At 33.5% G+C, this 20,389-nt stretch overlaps 1 protein-coding gene across 1 annotated transcript; it reads right to left on the bottom strand.

Moving 5' to 3' along the window:
* Positions 1 to 8,648: 8,648 nt before the first annotated feature.
* Positions 8,649 to 11,312, bottom strand: LOC130641274 (uncharacterized). The gene is made up of 3 exons (XM_057448012.1): positions 9,570 to 11,312; positions 9,364 to 9,487; positions 8,649 to 9,254 (listed from the first exon to the last, which is right to left on the bottom strand). The coding sequence occupies exons 2-3, from the start codon at positions 9,482 to 9,484 to the stop codon at positions 8,710 to 8,712; spliced, it is 666 nt and encodes a 221-aa protein (XP_057303995.1). The 5' UTR covers positions 9,485 to 9,487; positions 9,570 to 11,312; the 3' UTR covers positions 8,649 to 8,709.
* Between the last annotated feature and the right edge of the window lie 9,077 nt (positions 11,313 to 20,389).

The raw sequence follows: 20,389 nt of genomic DNA, 5'->3' as shown, positions 1-20,389 counted from the left end.
TCTCCCTTCGTACATATATTTCTTGCGTCAGTATTTCATGCATTCTTGTTGGCCTGTTAGTATAGAGTATTAACGTTGCTTTGTAGGGGATTGGCAGAGCAACCGTATTTTTAACATGTGTATGAATGCCGTGTATAAAGTTTAAGCTAATGAATAAGTTTTGGCTACAAACGTAGATTTTAAAGGGACCATTATTATTCAGTTTGGGATAAGAGCTTTTAATCCTGTCTTCCGCAATCAGATTTTTACCAACTAGAAACTGCAGGCTGTGGCTATCTAGCTGTTAGCTACCTCTGGCTAGAAAGTGAAACTAGCCAAATACAGTTGGCTGCAACAAAGTCTTCAAATAAGCTTTCTGATGCTAAATACAGTTTCATACCTACGCCGTTTACTGTAATATAAACTTTGTCAAAAGTGTAAAGTTTATTAAATCAATATGGGAAAAAGTGTCGATTAACCTGTGATACTAGGGATTTTTTAACGCAATTAACTTCATAAAGACATAGGATGTGCTTGTGTTGTAGGATGTGCTTTTATTTAACCTGACGATGCAAATATTTCAATAACTTAGTGCACTGACATTGACACTCTTCATGGTAAGTTACGTGTAAAATAATTGATGAAAGGACGATGTCTTTAATGAATGATTGGAAAAACTAAAATGTATTTATAATGGGGAACAAAATTTGTCCGCTGCGTTGAGAATAAGTTTAAGACATCCTTTCATCCGGTCAAGACATCCTATCATCAATTACTTAACACGTTAAGTCACACTGCCAATGAAGGGAGACATGTTGTTTCAGCACATCATGGAATACCATTATGCGTGAAATGACAACGCCCTATCCACGTTTTGCTTCTATTGTGGTGCAAGGTTTTTCGTAAAGTGGATTATTTTTTAACAATTTCAAAATTCCTTTGAAACAAATTAGAAACTTTTTCGCTAATTTTTAACTTTAAGAGTAAGGTTTCAAAAGTTTTCAAGTAAAAACGACTGAAGGAATTATTTAGTGACGTGCATTTGCCTCTGGCACACAATTTTTAATGCTCCATTTAAAAAAATAAAAAAAATTGCATGAAGTGATAAAATAAAAAATATAATTATATAGCTGGAAAATATGGTAACCCGTCCTGGCGGATATTTTTGCTTTCAATACTGCTTCCCGTAAAACCTTCCTTCGTGTCAAACCTTCCTTCGTGTGAAACTTTGCTTCATATCAAACTTTGCTTCCCGTCAAACCTTGCTTCCTGTCAAATATTGCTTTCTGTCAAACTGCTGGGCAAAGCTTACAAAATCTTTTCGCAAATGGCTTAAAAACCCTTCCTTGCAAAAACTTGAGAAAAAAAACGTGAAGCTAAAACAGAAGTATTAAACTTTGCATTTAAGGAAATAAATTAGCAACACAATCAGAAAACTAGAATTTTTGTATTAACGGGACTGTCCCATCTGTTGGAATTATATAGATCCATTTAATCAAGAGGATTTCATGTGATATTCCCTTAAAGTGATTTCCGGAACAGGAACAGATCTGATTTTGCATGGGGATTTTTATATAAATTGTTTATAGTTTGAATTTAGTTTTAAAAAGTTCTTTTTTTTGAACAGAAAACACGTCTCGCTAGGCGCGAAAATAGAACGTTTTTCCTGAAAGAAATTTCTCATTTTGTGTTGTGCCATTTGTGTATGAAGGCAAAAGAAATGCGACTGTTTAATGTTCGTTTTGCTTATATTAAGACAACACCCGTGATAGAATTTACAATTGTCATTTAGTAAGGCTTAAATCGTCGAAGTTTGTTGTAATAACATCGGTAGCTACTTTTTCGGTAGACAGATCTTCCGCAATAGCCGTACAATTTTTTGCTGTAACAACGACGTTGGTGACAGAAATGTGTACGCTTTCGACAAACACCATATCCACAGACTCTGTACCATTTTTTCAAATAGCATCTACGTTTCCAACAGAATTGAGTGTGTTTATTACAAACACCATATCCGCATATGCGATACCATCTCTTTGAGTAGCATCTTCTCTTCCAGCAAAACTGAGTACGTCTGTTACAAACACGGTAGCCACAGATACGGTAATGCCTCTTTGCATAGACACGTCTTCGGAAGCAGAAGTGACTTCTGATGTTGTAGATTTTTTTTCCGCAATAACGATAGTATTTTCTGCTGTAAAGTTTGTTTCGGTAGCAATAGTGGGTTGCAGAGCTATAGCGCCTGTATGGTCCACCTAGAAGAAGAAAAGTAGGAAAAATCTAATAACTACATAATTCCAGTTGGTACGGCCACCGGAAGACACTGAGTAAACTCCCTATAAAAACTGTAAACAAAGAACTTACATCTTCTGTAGTAAGTAGGATCTTCAAGATAAATTGATTCGCTGGTGTTATCCTGTTCTACTTCTTCTGCAAGCGCAAAAGCGCAAATGCCGATCAATGCAAGAGCTATGTACAGCTTCATTCTCTATAAAAAATGTCGTTGTATAACAATAACCGTCGTGTAACACTGGATTTCTCCCTAGTTAAGGAATAAATAGGTGCACTTACCTGTTTCAATACTATTGCCTCTCAGGGACACAATGTAAAACTGCATGATATTTTCCCCGTTTTATACCTTTTTGAAAAGTGCTTAATCATGAAAAGATAAAATAAATGAAATAAAATATTTACCGCTAATTATATCAGCACATGCTTTAATGAGGCTATCAAGACCACAGTTCCATTTTAGACGTATTGGAACCCATTGATATCAATTGTCAAGGGAAGAAAATATTTTAAATAAACGCAGGGCAGGAAGTGACACTTGTCTAATTAAAGGTTTTTTTCGTTAACGGTGTAATGCACGCATGAAAGATTATCTTTAAAAGAAAATTGAAGAAAAGTTTGACAGCGGAATATTGATTTTTTTAATAAAGGGTGGTGATATGATAAACATTTTTCTTCCTTGTCGCTTACAGACTACATCTGTAGCTAATATTCTAACAACAGTGCGATCATTGTCGTTGTTCGACATCTATTTAAATGATTAAGTACTATTTTTTCCGATCTAAAATAAAAATGCAGCTTAAATATTCTCGATTGATTAATTTTGCATCTATTTATATATTTTTTTTATTTATTAGAATATTTATACAGGATATGTACATTTCAGTTTTAAAAAACTGCTATAAATATGTGTCCTGTTTAAAATATAAAAGTAATGATTTAAAAAATAAATTATATATAAAATAAACTATTCAAAAGAAAAATATTTATATAATAGACAGAGAAGATTATAAACATACCCAAACAGACTATATCTAAACAAATGTGAGAGAGAAGGGTAAATTTACTAAGCATATATTAAAAATAGAAAACTATAAATGATAAGTCTGCGCACATGTTATATAATATAATATGTTCTTCAAAATAAATAGTTAGATAGATTGAAACGAATGTGAGAAAATGAAATGTTGAAAACTAATACGAGACCAAAAATAGAGAGCTGTTGATAAAAAGAAAATTAAGAACTACCGTAAAAATATTAGGTAAATAATAATCTAAAATACGAAATCTTTGATCTTTTGATTAAAATCATTCACAGTTGTCGCTTTTCGTATATCTAGTGGCAAACTATTATATATTTTCGCTCCCATATAACGAAAACTGCCTCGTGTTACTTCCAATTTGATTTTTGGAATCTTCAGCAAACAGTTTTGGTTTCTCGTGCATTTGGAGTGAGAATTTAATTCTTTCATGTTACTACATGTTTCACCAGTAATGCATTTCTTCACCGTTTTACAAGCATGCAAAATAACAGTGTAAGTTGATTTGATGTTTGCGTTTTTGGTTATCTGTTTTGCACGACTGTCCAGAGAATTCAATTTATTTATTTCGGTTCTTGACAAGTTCAAATTTATGATACTGTTGAAAACTACCAGTGGTATAATCATAGAGTTGTAAATTGTTGTGGCAGTATTATTGTCCATGTTCTTTCTCAGATTTTGTAACAGACGTAAACGAGAAGAAGCTTTTTTATATGCTTTGTTGAAGTTATCTGATAGAGTTAGATAGAGTCTGAACTTGCAACCATTAGGTCAGTAATGCTAGGTTTGGCAAGGGATGGTAAGTTGTAGAGTTCTGTCATAGGATAGCCAGTGATTTTCAAGTCGATTTAATCAAATGTTCTAAGATCGAAAGTCCTAAACTCTTGACCCGTCCCAATTGTTTCTGATATCAGTGCGAATATTTTTCAAGAATTTCGGGACTGTCATGAAGGCAGACGTGGATTACTTTTGTGTGTACGCCGGAAAATGTTACTATAAAATTTTGCAAAATAAGCAAATCTGTAGACTACTGTTTGCGGAACCTTTATCATGTATGAAAAATGGCGATAAAACAGCTATTGTTTTATTGTGCTTTATTGTAGCTATTCCTTGTAAAAGTATTTTACTTTTTCAAACGGAGAGAGAAATTGACTCGCTAACGCTTTGTATGCGGAGGGCATACCTCTTAGATATGCATAATTTTTTAAATTCATGGCACTGATCGGTCACCATCAGCTGATTTAAGACTATCCAGTCCCTATGTACGCCATAGTACGCCTTTCACCTTCCAAAATTAGAAAGGAAAACTAATTTATCTAAAAGTGCTGAACCGTCACAAATTCAACCGTCACAAAGTGAGAAAATATCACTTTTGGTTGTTTGAATCAATTAATCTGCGCTCTTTGAGTGCTAAAACTAATAGTATTTTTTATGATCCAATTATTCCAAAAAAACAGTTGTGGTATTGTAATGTTGATGAAGCAACCATGTGTCATTTCGACGTCTGGTCACCAATCATGACATATTTTACATATTAAAATATCCAGTACGAGATAAGTAGATTCGTTTTATCATTAGCTAACCATCAATACATTTATTTTACATTGTGGGGTAACTTTTTTAGAATGTCAAGGATGGTCTTTTTGTAGATACAGACAATAGGTTCAAATAGGTCAAGCAGTATATTGCCGTTAAACTAACGCACTCATCTAGGAACTTTAAGCAATTGTAACGTATGCCAGAAACTGTCGTTACCTCCTAACATGCCTTCTTTAGTGACAGAAATGAATAATGACTTGATCACTAATTAACGATACTACTCACTAAAAAGTGACAAAGTAATCAATTTTTTACGCTGATCCAGTTTGTTATTAAGTTTTTGTGTCGTTAAATATTTCTGTTCATATAGGTGAATATTTATCATAGCACATCCGTATTTCATTCTCAATAGAGAATGAAATACGGATGTTGAGAATGAAATACGGATGTGCTATGATAAATATTCACCTATATGTATACACACCATCCGGATAAACTATCTGAGTTCATCGCTATCATATTGCCGCACGTAGGGTAGTGAGTTCGTCTGCGGCTCCCAGTTCTGGGGACCGCGGATCGAATCCCGGTCACTGCTTGGCAGTATGTTAGTGATGAACAAATTAGTTCTTCTTCAATATAATTTTTTTTCATGTTGCGATAATTAGCAAGATTTTTCATTGAATTAATTAAAACAGAAATGAATTAAAAGCCCTTTTTAAATTAACCAACTGAAATGTGTCCTCGTTTATAGAGCAATAGAGAACACATATGCCTTTTCTATTTCAAACTTTTATATTAAAAACAAAGAAAAATTCATGCGGTATTGGACCAGGTATTAGAGCGATAATATACTCTAGTTATTTCACAGGGAAGATAATATGTCAAATAAGTTCGACATATCTATAGTTTGTATTAGTAAGAAGTGATAAAAACAATTATTTTTGCTTTTTCGGCTTCAAGGTATGCAAGAGTCTTGTTACAAGAATATTTGCTTATAAATAACAAATCGATTAGTTGATATGACCGTCTTTTTGTTAATAAACTTGGTTATTGGAAAGATAATGCTATAACAATATATGATCTAACAGTAAGCAATAATTTTGTGTTCAGTTTGATTTGAATATTGGTTTCATTCTTTAGCAACTGGTTCAACTCCGCTTAGCGTCATTAGATAAGCTGAATAAAATCAGTAGGTGACCCTAGATGCCCCAAAAATCAATGCACCTGAGGTTGCAAATTAGAAATCAAATATAAACAAAGCACACACTTAAAGCCTGCAGTTTCTAAAAATTAGGAAAAAGGAAGTTAAAATAACAGAGAAGAACGCAAAGATGCCTCGTTATAGCCTGTCTGCATTGATAGGAAAAAGAGTACTTGTGAAGTAATTCAAAAAACATTATAGTATGTTAAGATATAAACTGCCTTGTGGCATAATATGGTGATGACGGTTTTTCAAACTTTCATTTTTCTCAGAAAAAAGACGCTTTTCTAATATCGAACTGGCACATCAATGGAATTCTTAGCGATAATTTCCTTATATTCACATAAAAATGATGACAAAAAAATGGCTAAAATCTTAACTTTATACGAAGTAATGTTGATAACAAAAGTTTACTTAGCCTAAAACAATATAATCGGCAAATGAATTTAAACTCAGGACTGTAATTATTTTTCTTCCTGCCATTTGATGCACTAACACTAAACACGAAATTTGTTAACAATTACGAAGTTAGATGCTACGAATAAGAAGTATTTCAATAAACAAAAAAGGATTTTTTTAAAACAATTAAATTAACTAAAAACATTGAACTTTGATGCTTATTTCACAGACACAACAAAGGCACAACACTCAATACTTCAAACCAGAAGATGACAGTGCTTCGTGTATTAAAGTAACCCTGTTGCTGTTCACTTTCTGATTGAATTCTTAATAACATGAATTTTGAATCGCCTAATTAGATCTTTTGAAAAACTATACCTTCACCAACACTTTTCTTAAAATTATGTCAAGGAGTAGAAAATCATCTGTTATGTCAAAGTATTTAAGCATGTAATTTAAACTTTATAATCCCTAATTAGCTTGTAAGGCACAAAAATTATCAGGCAAAAGTTGTTAATAATTCTGTATAAAGAACATGTCGTATAAATTTGAAGTGTAGCAACAGCCAGTCCGATTCGAAAAATACAATGCGACCTAATGGGGATAAGTTCGTAACGACGTCATTAAAATGAATAACCGATGCAAAAGGCTGACAATCTCGTATTCTTATTCCAGATGCGCATTTTAGCAATTCGTATTGTTATTATAGACACACAGTGCCATTTGTACCACTACCACTGCTACACAGATTTACCATTCACCAATTTCGTAGGTCACCTACCTGTTGGACAAGGTGTATTCCATATGTTAACATACGCGTACTAAAACGGTCTTTACTTAGAGTGGTTCTGCGTAACTGTTATGCAGATGTCAGTTTAACATTAGCAGAAGAAGCAGTGTATGATAAAACAGAGAATTTTTTTGGTTCTTACCGAATTGTAAAGTAAATCGAATATTTAAAGCTTTTCGCCGTTTTTGTGTGTGCTCAAGTGTTCTGTTCCTATTTAAGTAGTAACACATTTTAGTACATTCAAGGTAAATTATAAATGTCTTTTTTTACAAAAATCAATGTTCTAAAAGGGCCTGCTATTTTTATAAGCTCGATGAAATTTTCATTAACTAGAAACAAACAGAATTGAAGTTAATCTTGTTGTTTTTCTCACCTCAATAAATTTACTGTAATATATCATCAAAATCACTTTTGCTCCGCAAGAAATAATGTGACGCAGCCACGCAGTCTATTTAAAACGTGGCGTCTATTGTTCTTTCAACTGAGTATCTGCCAAACGATATGCTCAACCTGGAGTCAAATGTCGACTTTGTTTACACGAATATGTGCGTATTAAAACCGCCATTTAAATTTTATTCGGAAATTGTATAAAATATAACATGGATATTCCAACTTTAAAAAATCGCATCAACAAGGTTAACCCTACGTGAACTGAAGAACTACTCAACTTCTTTTCGACAAGAGCTGGTTCAGAGCTCTAATTGTGTTATTAATTAATTGCAGTGATTATGAACACGCACCTACAAAGTGCAAAGAACTACAGCGTACTTAGAAAACAGCATGTGTATTTCTCTTTGCTGGATTTTTAGGGATAATTTCGAGTAATAGCTAATATCTAAAACGCCGAGCGGATGGGACCCAAATATTTCGCATACAGGTGCTTAATAGATAAATAAAAAACTCATTAAGTATCATAACCAAGCAACATAGAAAAAACAGTTATTAATAAAAAAACGGCAGGGGGGATCGGAATCAGCCCTCTCCCCAACCTTGGACCGAATAGGGGTAAGACTAATAAGTCATATAATAAGTTATCCTTAAGATTAAAAACGAATAGTTCATTTTTCGTTTTTACAACACCCGTAAAAGTAATACCTTCTGAAACGTTCTATTTTATGCCATGATGAATTCTTAACTGCTTTTGACATCAGCCTAAGACAACCATGTCATGCCTCCAGCGGGAAAGACTAAATACTTTAGAATATGGAGTAATTGTATTCTTACCAAAGAAATTTGTAACATAGATTACTGGTACCCATAGTTGGCTTACTTGATGTAAGATACAAAGTACTGCAAAGTTAAATTGTAGATTGTAAAAATTGCATACATGATTTTATTGCGTGTTTAAGGACATTTCACTGGACCAAGAAGTTAAAGGAGAATATGATAGGTAAAAATAAATACAAAGAGCTTTTAAATGCTCCTTTTGTTTATATTTGACCAACACCTATAATAAAAGTTACAATTGTCATCTAATATGGCTTGTTTCGTCGAAGTTTATTGTAGTAACATCGGTAGCTACTTTTTCGGTAGAAAGACTTTCCGCAGTAGCCGTACAATTTTTTGCTGTAACATCGACGTCGGTGACAGAAATGTGTTCGCTTGTCACAAACCCCATATCCACAGATTCTGTACCATCTTTTCAAGTAGCATCTACGTCTCCAACAAAATTGCGTGTGCTTGTTGCAAACAGCATAACCACAGATTTTATACCATCTCTTCGAGTAGCATCGACGTCTCCAACAGAATTGAGTATGTTTGTTGCATACTTTATATCCACATATGTGGTACCATCTTTTTGAGTAGCATCTTTTCTTCCAGCAAAACTGAGTACGTCTGTTACAAACACGGTAACCACAGATACGGTAATACCTCTTTGCATAGACGCGTCTTCGGAAGCAGAAGTGACTTCTGATGTTGTAGATGTTTTTTCCGCAATATCTATAGTATTTTCTACTATAAAGTTTGTTTCGGTAGCAATAGTGGGTTGCAGAGCTATAGCGCCTGTATGGTCCACCTAGAAGAAGAAAAGTAGGAAAAATCTAATAACTACATAATTCCAGTTGGTACGGCCACCGGAAGACACTGAGTAAACTCCCTATAAAAACTATAAACAAAGAACTTACATCTTCTGTAGTAAGTGGGATCTTCAAGATCAATTGATTCGCTGGTGTTATCCTGTTCTACTTCTTCTGCAAGCGCAAAAGCGCAAATGCCGATCAATGCAAGAGCTATGTACAGCTTCATTCTCTATGAAAAGATTTTGTTGTATAATAATAACCGTCGTGTAACACAAGATTTCGTCGTAGTTAAAAAAAGTAGATGCACTTACCTGTTTCTATACTTTTGTCTCTCAGGGACACAATGTAAAACTGCATGATATTTTCCCCGTTATATACCTTTGTAAAAAGTGCTTAATCATGAAAAGATGAAATAAATGAATAAAATATTTACCGCTAATTATATCAGCACATGCCTTAATAAGGTTATCAAGACCACAGTTGCATTTTAGACGTATTGGAAACCCATTGATGTCAATTGTCAAGGGAAGAAAATAATTTAAATAAAGCAGGACAGGAAGTGACACTACAATTTCTGTTTAACGGTTCAGGTTCTTTCGTTCTACCTTTAGGAGGAAATTTAGGAAAAAGTTTTGCAGCGGAAGTATATGTTGTTAGTATTATGTCATCAGATTTTTGTTGTAGTGTAGTGTCGTTTACAGACTTCATCTGTGGGAGATGCTTTACTAACAGCAATGCGATCATTTTCGTTGCTCGACTTCTATTTAAGTGATTAAGTACTATTTATATCAGATCTACAATAAATATACAAGCCTAAATATTCTTCATTAATTTAATGTTGCATCTAAAATGTGAACTTGAGAGCATTAGGTCAGTAAAGATAGAAGTTGCAAAGGATTTTAAGTTATAAGGTTTCGCCATAAAGTAGTTGGTGATTTTCAAGTCGGTCTAATCAAATAACGTAAGATCGTTAGTCTCAAACTCTTGACCTGTCCCAATTTTTGCTGGGATCAGCACGAATATTTTCTCTTAATTTTGGACTTTTTTGGCGTCCGACGTGAATTATTTCGGTGTGCAGGTGCGCTGGGAAATGTTACTAGCAAAATTTGCAAAGTTAACGACTTGATAGTCTGCTGGTTGCGGAGTACAGGCCATTGGAACCTTTTGATCATGTATAAAAAGTCTCAATAAAACTGTTATTGTTTTGTTGAGTTTGTCCACGATTGTAGTTATTTCTTGTATAAGGATTTTCTTTTTGAAAAGTAGAAGGAAATGACCTTCCTAACGTTTGATATGTCAAGTATTATTCCAGCATAAACTAATAAAATGACAACTGCATGACAACTCTAAGTATGCCGACCAGCTGTCGTTCATAGCAGAATTTGAGTCAAGTTATTGCACAGATTAGTTCCCATCAGCCGATTTTAAACCATCAAGTCCCTATGTACAGCCCCGTAAGCCTATTACATTTCCAAAATAGAAGTGAAAACTCACTTTTCTTAAGAGGTTGCACATTTAACCCTTAAAGAGTGAGAAAATATGTCTTTTGATTGTTTGATTCTATTATTATCTGCTCTTTAAGTGCTACAATTAGTGATTTCTTTTATGATCTAATAATTCCGTAAAGACAATTGTGGTGTTGTAATGCTGCTGAAACAACCATGCGCCATGTTGACGACTGGTCGACAATCATTAAATTTTTTACATAGTAATATTTTCAGTAGGTGATAAGTAGACTCGTTTTATCATTAGCTAACCATTAATACATTATTTGTATATCATGGGGTGAATGGTTTAGAACTTCAAGGATAGTTTTTGGCAGATGAGCACGATAGTCAAGGGGTTTAGAGAAATGTAGCGTATTCCAGAAACTATCGTTACTTCTATATTCGCCTTCTTTAGGGACAGAAACTTATGTTAATTGCACACTCAGTAACGATTGTAATCACCCAAAAATGCTAATGTAATCAAGATTTTTAGCCGATTTAATTATGGAAGATTCTATTGCTGCGCCATCGAAAGTAATTATAGAATGAACAAGTTATAATAGAGCTGAATGTTTCCGTTTATCATTTATTTTAAATTAAAAAGAAACACCTTAAATTAACGAACTAAAAATCCGTTTTAGTTTATGGTGAAGTACACTCCGTATTATGGCGAATGTTTTTTCAATACTGATATTATTGCATTGAAACAAACAAAAATACATGTTGTATTGTACCAGGTTTTACGGTTGATTCTTCTGTCAAAGTAAATGTTTCTTTAACGTGATTATATACATTAATCTCCCTTTAAGCGTTGTGGTAATGAGAATGCTATTATTTATCATTCTTTGCATACATTCGATCCCCTTGGAGTCACAAATTTCTAAAAATTACGAAGAAGGAAGTAACAGAGAAGAAAATAAAGATGTCTCGTTTAAGAGCATGTTCGCATTAATAGGAAAAAGAGTACTTGCAAAGTAATTTAAACAAAGTGATTAGAGCAATGAAAAATTTAGGAACATTTATTTAATATTTAGATAAAATCATGACAACAAAACACTTCCTTGATTTTTTAACAAGAAGTAGGAGATAATCCTGTTTTTCTAAAAATCCTAATTAATTTTTAAAACACAAAATTATTAAACAAAAATTGTTAATAGTTCTGTATGTAAGACATGTCGGTCAGTGCAAATCAACGGCCAGTGCAAATCGAAAAATAAAATTCTACCTGATCGGATAAATTCGAGATAATGCTATTAAAATACAATGTCCAATGCAAAAAGGCTTTCGCAATTTCGTATTACTATTTCAGAATTGCAGTTTAGGCATTTCGTATTAGCATTTCATATTGTTATCCGAAACAGGCAGTTTTACAACTTTTACTACCATCACTGATACTCATTTTCCCCATTCGTATTGACATTCCAGGCACGCATTTCAGCCATTTCGTATTATACCCACGGATACGCTGTTGCACCACTTTTTGTTTTAAGACACACAGATTTATCATTTTGTATCATTTCTTTAACTTTTGGAGATTTGCCGCAAACGTCGGCAATACGAAATTATTGTAGGTCACCTACATGTTGAAGAAGGCCTGTTTAACATTTCATTATAAACACGAGCTTACTGAAATTTTCTTCATCTAGAATGATGCTGTGTAACTGTTGCATCGATTATCATTCTCACTTTAACACAATCAGCACTACCAGGAGAAGTAGAACATGAAAAAGAAATTAATTTTTAACTTACTTCTCAATAATCCTACTAATTCACAAACTTGCATACTCAAACAAATAAATTATTTAAACTCAAAAAGGTTTTATGGGTCATATAGCGGGACACACATTCAGTATATTTCAGTGTATTCAAACTACCAATAATAAATGCTCTAGAAAATTTCGCAAGTTTTACATGCTAAAAGAAATATTCATGAAACAAGAAAAACGCAAAACCAATGCCAAACGTACATTGGATTTGCGTACTCTTAATACATTTACCGATATGTCACTAAAAATCATCAAGAAAAAATGTAATCATTAATATAACTAATTACTTGGAAATGGAGGAATGTTGTTAAATTATAATGGCTATCAATTAAAGATAATTTAGCTTGTTAAAAATTACAGACAGGGCGTTACAGGGCCTTCGTCATACCAGTATGTGTTAAAATACGCGCAAGAACATTATGCAACATTGGTAGTGTGAAACAGTGAGTTAAACAAGACACCTTTTAAGACTTGTTTAGTAAGTCTTTAAATAAGCTATCATCAATACCAAAAAGAACTGTTCATTTTATTTTTTGCAGAAAGTGAAATTCAAATTCTTTGATCTGCTTATTTTAGTATGGTGAAGATTTCACTGTTCATACTCAAAACTCAGACCAAGGATGAATGTGTTCACCGTCTTGTTAACAAGTAATTTTAGTAAACCAGGAACTACAATATGGTTTACTCATATTTAACTTTAAAGATATTAAACCTTTTCGAGGTTTTACTGCGGAGATAATTTAAGTCTTAAAAGAAAATGTTGCCAATAGTTTTTTGTTTTTTTTTATGTAACGTGATTCGAAACTCACAATTTGTCCAAAATATCATTTTTCCCAATTCATTAGTTCTAGAACTAATTTCAATTCTTTAAGTTCCTGCGAATTATTAAATTTCATTTAATATACCTTCCGCTTTCAACATAGTTCAGATGTCAGATATCTAAAAAATTCACGAACAACGATTTTACGGTAAAATGCAGCAAAATCGGGAACACAATAAACGTTACAAAATAATTTTCCATAATGAAATAAACATATGCTGAAAGTTTCAAATTCCAACCATAGAAATTATTACATGATACCTATTACAATTCATAGAAATACATAAGTACCTAGTACCTAGAAGTTTCGGTGATCATAAGTACCTAGTACCTAGAAATTTCGGTGATATCGGATGAAAAAATTAGGCAGCTAGGCACCCATTAGTTAGGTATGAACAGCCAGATGGCATCACATCTATTCCCCTATAGCAACATGTTAGTGATGAAAAGAGAGAATATGGGCTATAAAAGTTGAAACAGCTTTTAAATGCTCATTTTTGTATATTTAACAGAAACATGATAAAATTTACATTTCATTTAGTATGGTTTGTGTGGTTGAGGTTTGTTGCAGTAACATCTGTAGCTACTTTTTCTGTAGATGGATTTTTCACAATAGCCGTACAACTTCTTGTTGTAGCATTGGTGACGGTGACAAAAATGTGTTCGCTGGGGAAAAACAACATAGCCACAGATCCCGTACGATTTTTTCAAGTAGAATATACAACTCCAACAAAATTATGTGTTTGTTGCAAACACCATATCTGCAGTTTCTGTACCATCTCTTTGAGTAGCACCTTCTCTTCCAGCAAAACTGAGTACGTCTGTTACAAACACGGTAGCCACAAATACGGTATTTGCGTAGACGCGTCTTCGGAAGCAGAAATGACTTCTGATGTTGTAGATGTTTTTTCCGCAATATCGATACTATTTTCTGCTGTAAAGTTTGTTTCAGTAGCAATAGTGTGTTGCAGAGCGACAACATTTGTAAGGTCCAACTATAAAGTAATGTAAGGTACGTTTTAAAATTACTTTCTGCAGTACTAGCCAGCTAAAGCAGTTGAGGCAATTTGTTATCAAAATACAAAAAGAAGAACTTACATGTTCTGAAGTATGTAGAATATTCAAGATCAGTGGTTTCGTGTGTGGTATCCGGTTTTACATCTTCGGCAAGCGCCAAGGTACAAATCCCAACCAATGCTAGAACGATATAAATCTCATAAAATCAATAGTCCTTGTTTCACAGTGTGTTTTGGCATAAAACAAGAAATACCTACTTGATTGGCAGGTGTTTTTACTATAACCCTTCGTTTTTCAGGGTAATGTGCACACTCATGTAGTGATGCCACTAAATTATCGAAACATCTACCGCTTATTATGCATCCACATGCCTTAAGACTACGGCAGATTTTTAGACGTGTTTGAAACCTGTTATGAAACATTTTGGATAGAAACAAATAATTGGATATTTACGTAACAATACTTTGCAGGAAATAGTGCAGTTCTAAATATTATCTTTCTCATTGATACCTCATGATTCTTTAACCTTTGATGTTTAGATAACATCTGTTGCTCCTGTCAATTAACGCCTTTGCAATAACTCGTATTTTAAGATGTGATAAATCTATTAAATGCTCAACTTTCCTGTCTTTCAAAAGTTACGATGACCGTAAACTTATTCTAAACACATATAGCTAAAAATGACTGATTTTTTTTAAATTAATCGGAATTTTCTATAAAAATTCAAAAAATGTATCAGAATTTTTAATTTATTCCTACATTCTTACTTGTATGCAAAACACTTCCCGTTTTTTATTTGCGAAATGGAAAATTAAAATTATGCCCTAGAGATCGCGTTTTAATCATAAAAATTTCTGGCTTAAAGTGTTTCCACGGTATTTCGACGCAATAAAAATAGCCATGTGCACATCCCACGTTTGGTCGCAGTAATCTTCAGTGGTTTTACACTTTGTTATTTTCGGTACGTGATAAGTAGGTTCTCATGATCATTACTAAATAAAACTTGAATGTTTTTACGTCTGTAATAAATTCTAGACAAATTTAAATGAGATAATAGTTCTGTTACTGACTAACTATTCTCAAATTATTTCTTTGTGGTAAAAGGAAATCTGTCATTTGAAATATAATTTTCATGCCTACACGTTTTTAAAAACTAAAAGAAAGAGAGAATCAGGCTCAAAAGGGTATTTTGGTGCATACAATTTATCATTTTGAGTACATAAATTTGCATTTCACCTCACAAAGGAATGCGCATGGCAATATCTAATTTGATAGGGTACTACCAATGATGGAGTCTTTGACCTTTCTGCACACTTTTTCTGCATGGTTGCTTTGCTTGATGTCCCCACTATAAAGTATGTAATGTTTCCGCTAAATTTGCAATAACGGCTAAAACTTGTTCCTTGATTTTACGCGTGCATCTTGTGTGTATTAAAAGTACACTAAACAGCTGGTTTTCCCATAAATTTTGTTTAATCATAACAATCATATATCTCTACCACACTCCGCGCTTCGTATCTGTTTACATATGGACAATACACGGGAACTTTAGTCGTACTAAATCTAGGAAGGAAATGTTTGCACACTTTACATGTTGGTTGAAGTAGTGATAATTCGTTCACAGTATTATAAGTAAGACTTTAAACAAAAAAAAATAGAAATAGAATTTTGAATAATGCAAAGCATTTTCATGGGTATAAAATGTTAAGTGATTAATCAGACCGACTAACGACATAGAAATAATATCGTATCACCCCAGATATTTTCTTTTTTATTGTATTTTCGATACGTATCAAAATAAAAATCCTAGTTTCCCGGCATTTATGCTGATAAAATACAACTTGCACAGCATTTTTACGACATTGTTGATTAATTTATTGATAACAATATAACCTATTCGCCAATTTGAATATCTGTTAACTGTGATCTCCCCTACATATATGTTGTGACAATTGAACTAACATACTCTTCGTAATGTTGTAGCTGCAAATCTCCTTTAATGGGTTTAAAGAACAAGAAGAAGTTTATGACCTCATCCATTATCAAGAAGGATATGTGTTCTATAAGATAAGCGGCGGTGTAACATAATGTAATTTTTGCGAAATATCACATTGACTAACCTCCCTTACTTAGTATTTAACATCTTTTAACATCGGTAAAATAATTTAAATTGAGTAAATAAATGTGAGAATGTAAAACTTTTGCGTGACACCTCACTACCCATTACTCCCTATTCTCTTCAAAATTATCAAAATCTGGGAACCAGTCAATTTTTTTACGTGGACACTTATATATGACGGACAGATTTATTTGTCCTGAAAAAATTTTTCAAAGAAATTTACAAAGAGGAATCTTTCAAAAGCATTTGTCTTTATAGAACTGTCTTTTTCATATCCCAAGTAAACATTTTGGTTAAAGTTAAGCTCCATATGACGGATATTAAAAGACATTAATGTCTTTAATTGACTTTCTTACTCCTAAGTATTGTTCTGCATGTTATTTCTTTAATCTGCTAGATTTCATCACTTGTATGCATAGGTTGCATCTAAGAAACTATTTTTGATTTGTTAAGTAACATTTCTGCTGCTAAACAATGAAAAAGGCTGTCGAGGGTCCACTACGCACTAAAAATTAGTTAACTTTATAGACACCTCTCTAAAACGGACAAAATTGGTAGCATGCTACGAAGGTCCGGTTTGTAGATCTGCTATTCATTTTCTGTATGTTTCAAAGAGACTCTATTACGCACCTTAGTGTGTAGTAGAGTCTATGGTTCTTATTTGGCGCTCAACTTAGCGTCACCGGGTCACACTTACTTGTGGCGTAATCGGCATTTTAACGCGGGTCCCTCGGCTAGTCCCTTTATTACTAGATTTTTTCTGTCAGTGTGTTGGAAATGGTTACTTTGATTTTGAGGCAATCAGAAATGGGAAGGGCATAAAAATGAACCATTTCAACATTAATCTGTCCTCCAAACTAGACTATGTTAAACTTCTACTACATGAAACAAAACTTGATGTATTCTCCATCTGTGAAACCAAAATTGATGACACCATCACTGACAATGACGTTAAAATTGATGGCTAAGTTTGTTATAGGAATGATCGTAATAGACGAGGTGGGGGTGTTTTAATTTTTGTTAATGAAAACTTAAATAGCCACCTTTTGAAACACCTATACTTCAAAAATGTTGAATCACTATGGCTGAAAGTGTGCCTGAAACAAACTAAACCTATTTACTTGGTCGGTTTACAGGCCACCTGCAGGAAACAAGTACTATAATGATGTTTTGCAGGACTTTTAAAAACAGCCAAGACAACTTTAGAAAACCTTAAAAAACTAGTTCCTGATATGTCAGGCAATACTACCTCAATAAAACGAGTATTCCAGAACGATGGTACAGAAGCATGTCACCTAAGAGAAATTTCAAACACATTCAATTCATTTTTAATCCACTTGTTAGCAGACACGATTTTCCGTGACCTCGTATTGAGACCAAAAGTGTCGAAACAATAATAGTTCGATAGTTTACTAATTGAAGCTACAGGCTTGGACGGAATTGGTTCACGACTGCTAAAAGCATGTTCGTCAGTTTTAAGTATTTATTTATCAAGTCTTTTCAACAAATCTTTATTTACTGGTTATGTACTTAAATGTTGGAAGACCAGAAGGGTCTCGCCTATTTTTAAAAGTGGCAATGAAACAGCTATTGGCGTATCTCCATTCTGCCAATTCCTATGAAAATTTTTGCAAAGTTAGTGCATGAGCAAATGTCTCATTTTATTTCTGAGCACAACTTCCTAAATGACAGACAGTCCGGATTTGTAAAACTTTTTTTCCCACAGAAACTGCAGTAGTCTCTGATTTTATTCTTACTGAGCTCGACCAACAATAATTTGTTTGTGCTGTGCTCATTGACCTTAAAAAAGCTTTTGACACTGTTGATCATAAAATTTTGTCAAAAAAGCAATGATGTTTTGAAATCAGAGATGTTGCCTTTGACTGGTTTGAGTCCTACTTAACGGGCCGAATGCAGCTAACTCTCAGATCAGGTCTGCTTTATGAAGATGCTTTTGGGGTGCTGCAGGGATCTGTGTTGGGCCTCCTGCTTTTTCTTTTATATATTGATGAATTATGATACAATAATTATTTCATCCCATAAAAACTTAGAAACCTTGTCTCCCAGGTCGACCTCTGGCTGAATAATAACAAAATGACTATTATTACGGACAAAACTGAAACAATCTTCTTCGGCAACCACAGCTAGTTAAAAAGACTGAACTATCAACTATATGGGTATTCCTTTGAAAAGGAGCGAAAAAGTAAAATATCTCGGGGTAACATTCCAAAAATACAATGGAAAGAGCACATTAATGACATAAATAGAAAAATACTAATTAAATATTCTAAAATTAGAACCATTGCATCTTGTTTAACACCTCATACCTCTCTTTTTTATCAGGTTTATGCCACTATATTTGGAAAAAAGAGAAAGTAGGTGACTTTAGATGATAACGAACAGACTTGTGAACATCTTAAAGTTTTCCGAAGTCATAAAGAAGAGCTATCCAATTTACAAGGTATATTTTTATAATTTTGTTTTAACTAAGAGTTGCTAGTTTATTCCAAATTGGGAGATAAAAAACACAAGAGGTAAATTATACAATTTGTTTGCGTCGTTTTTTTTCTATTTTCGTAGTTTTATCTTAAATGTGACGTGTTTACTTCATTAAAAATCGTTTTAAGGTCTTGTGTGACATTTATAATTATTTTGAATTTATAACAAATGCATTGTCAATTAAAAAATGTATCTATATCTTCCATTTTATGTTTCGCTACAGAACTGGTAAATAGGTCAGATAACGTTTCTGATAGTGAAGATGGAGAGATAGATATTACTGATGACGTAGAGGATGTCAATTTAGAGTTAGAAGAAGAAATTGTTAGCGAGGGTGGATTGGCTGATCATTTGGTAATGCCTTAATCCTTATTTTCCAATTATTTTACAAAGTATGACTATGTCAAATTTTATTTTAAATTACTGTCCTTTCTAATGTACGGATTACAATATCTATACCTTTAGTGAAAAAAGGCTTTTGATCCATTCACTGGAATGTGGTAATTAAATTACGATTTCCTCATACTGTGAGTCAAGATCCGTTCGAAAGAAACTTGCTTAGTAATTACACTTTCGATTGTGTTACTACACTGTATACTTTAACTGGTCTTTTAAAGGTCAAAGTTTTTAAACTGGTTTGTTTGACTAACACATGTGTTAATCGGTGGAATGGCTGCAATAAGTGTATATTTCGTGTGTCATAAGAGATTTGTGCTGGGAACAAAATCTGCTGGGAATTTGTCGAAATGGTCACTATAGGCAAGTGTGACTTTGCCGCATATTGCGATATAGTTACTTCGAGATGTCAACGCAACAATTCTAGTTCTGTTTCTTTCATGTCAACTAAAACATTTAGAAAACTGTTTTTTACATGGGCGTCTAACCAAAATGTCGATTTTCGTGTGGCTTGCTCTTGGTGTGGAAATGAGCCAAAGATATTGGCAGCTGATGCAACGAAGATTGGTGTGGCCCGCAAGAATTTCAACGTACCATTCACAGAAGATTTGACTAATGTTTTCTACCGTAACCACCAAAAGAAACTTTCCTTAGGCTTGAAGATCGAAAGAGAGTGGAAGCTTTAATCAACGAGAGCAAAAAAATCATAAACAAATCATGTCTTCTCATAACGGTTTTCTGTGTCAACCATCTCTAACTGCTTAAGAATTAGCCAACAGAAACATTGCTGGAGTGTTTTCCAAAACCATGCCGAAATCTTTTGCGTCGACTTTTCCAGAAGGAAATAGGCAACGATTCAAAAATTGTTATGACGAGATTATTTTGGTTGTTAAGTTACGACTCACCACTTCGACCAGTTATTTCAAGGGTTTTTTTTCAACCCTTGCTCAATTTCTGGATTATGTCGACTACAGAAGAGTCCCAAACATGACCGCTGCCAACAAATTCAAAAAAAATTGCACCCGTA

Source organism: Hydractinia symbiolongicarpus, chromosome 4, assembly GCF_029227915.1.
Source record: "Hydractinia symbiolongicarpus strain clone_291-10 chromosome 4, HSymV2.1, whole genome shotgun sequence".
NCBI lineage: Eukaryota > Metazoa > Cnidaria > Hydrozoa > Anthoathecata > Hydractiniidae > Hydractinia > Hydractinia symbiolongicarpus.
Note: the sequence above shows the minus strand (reverse complement) of the source record. Positions and strands in the feature narration are given on the sequence as shown.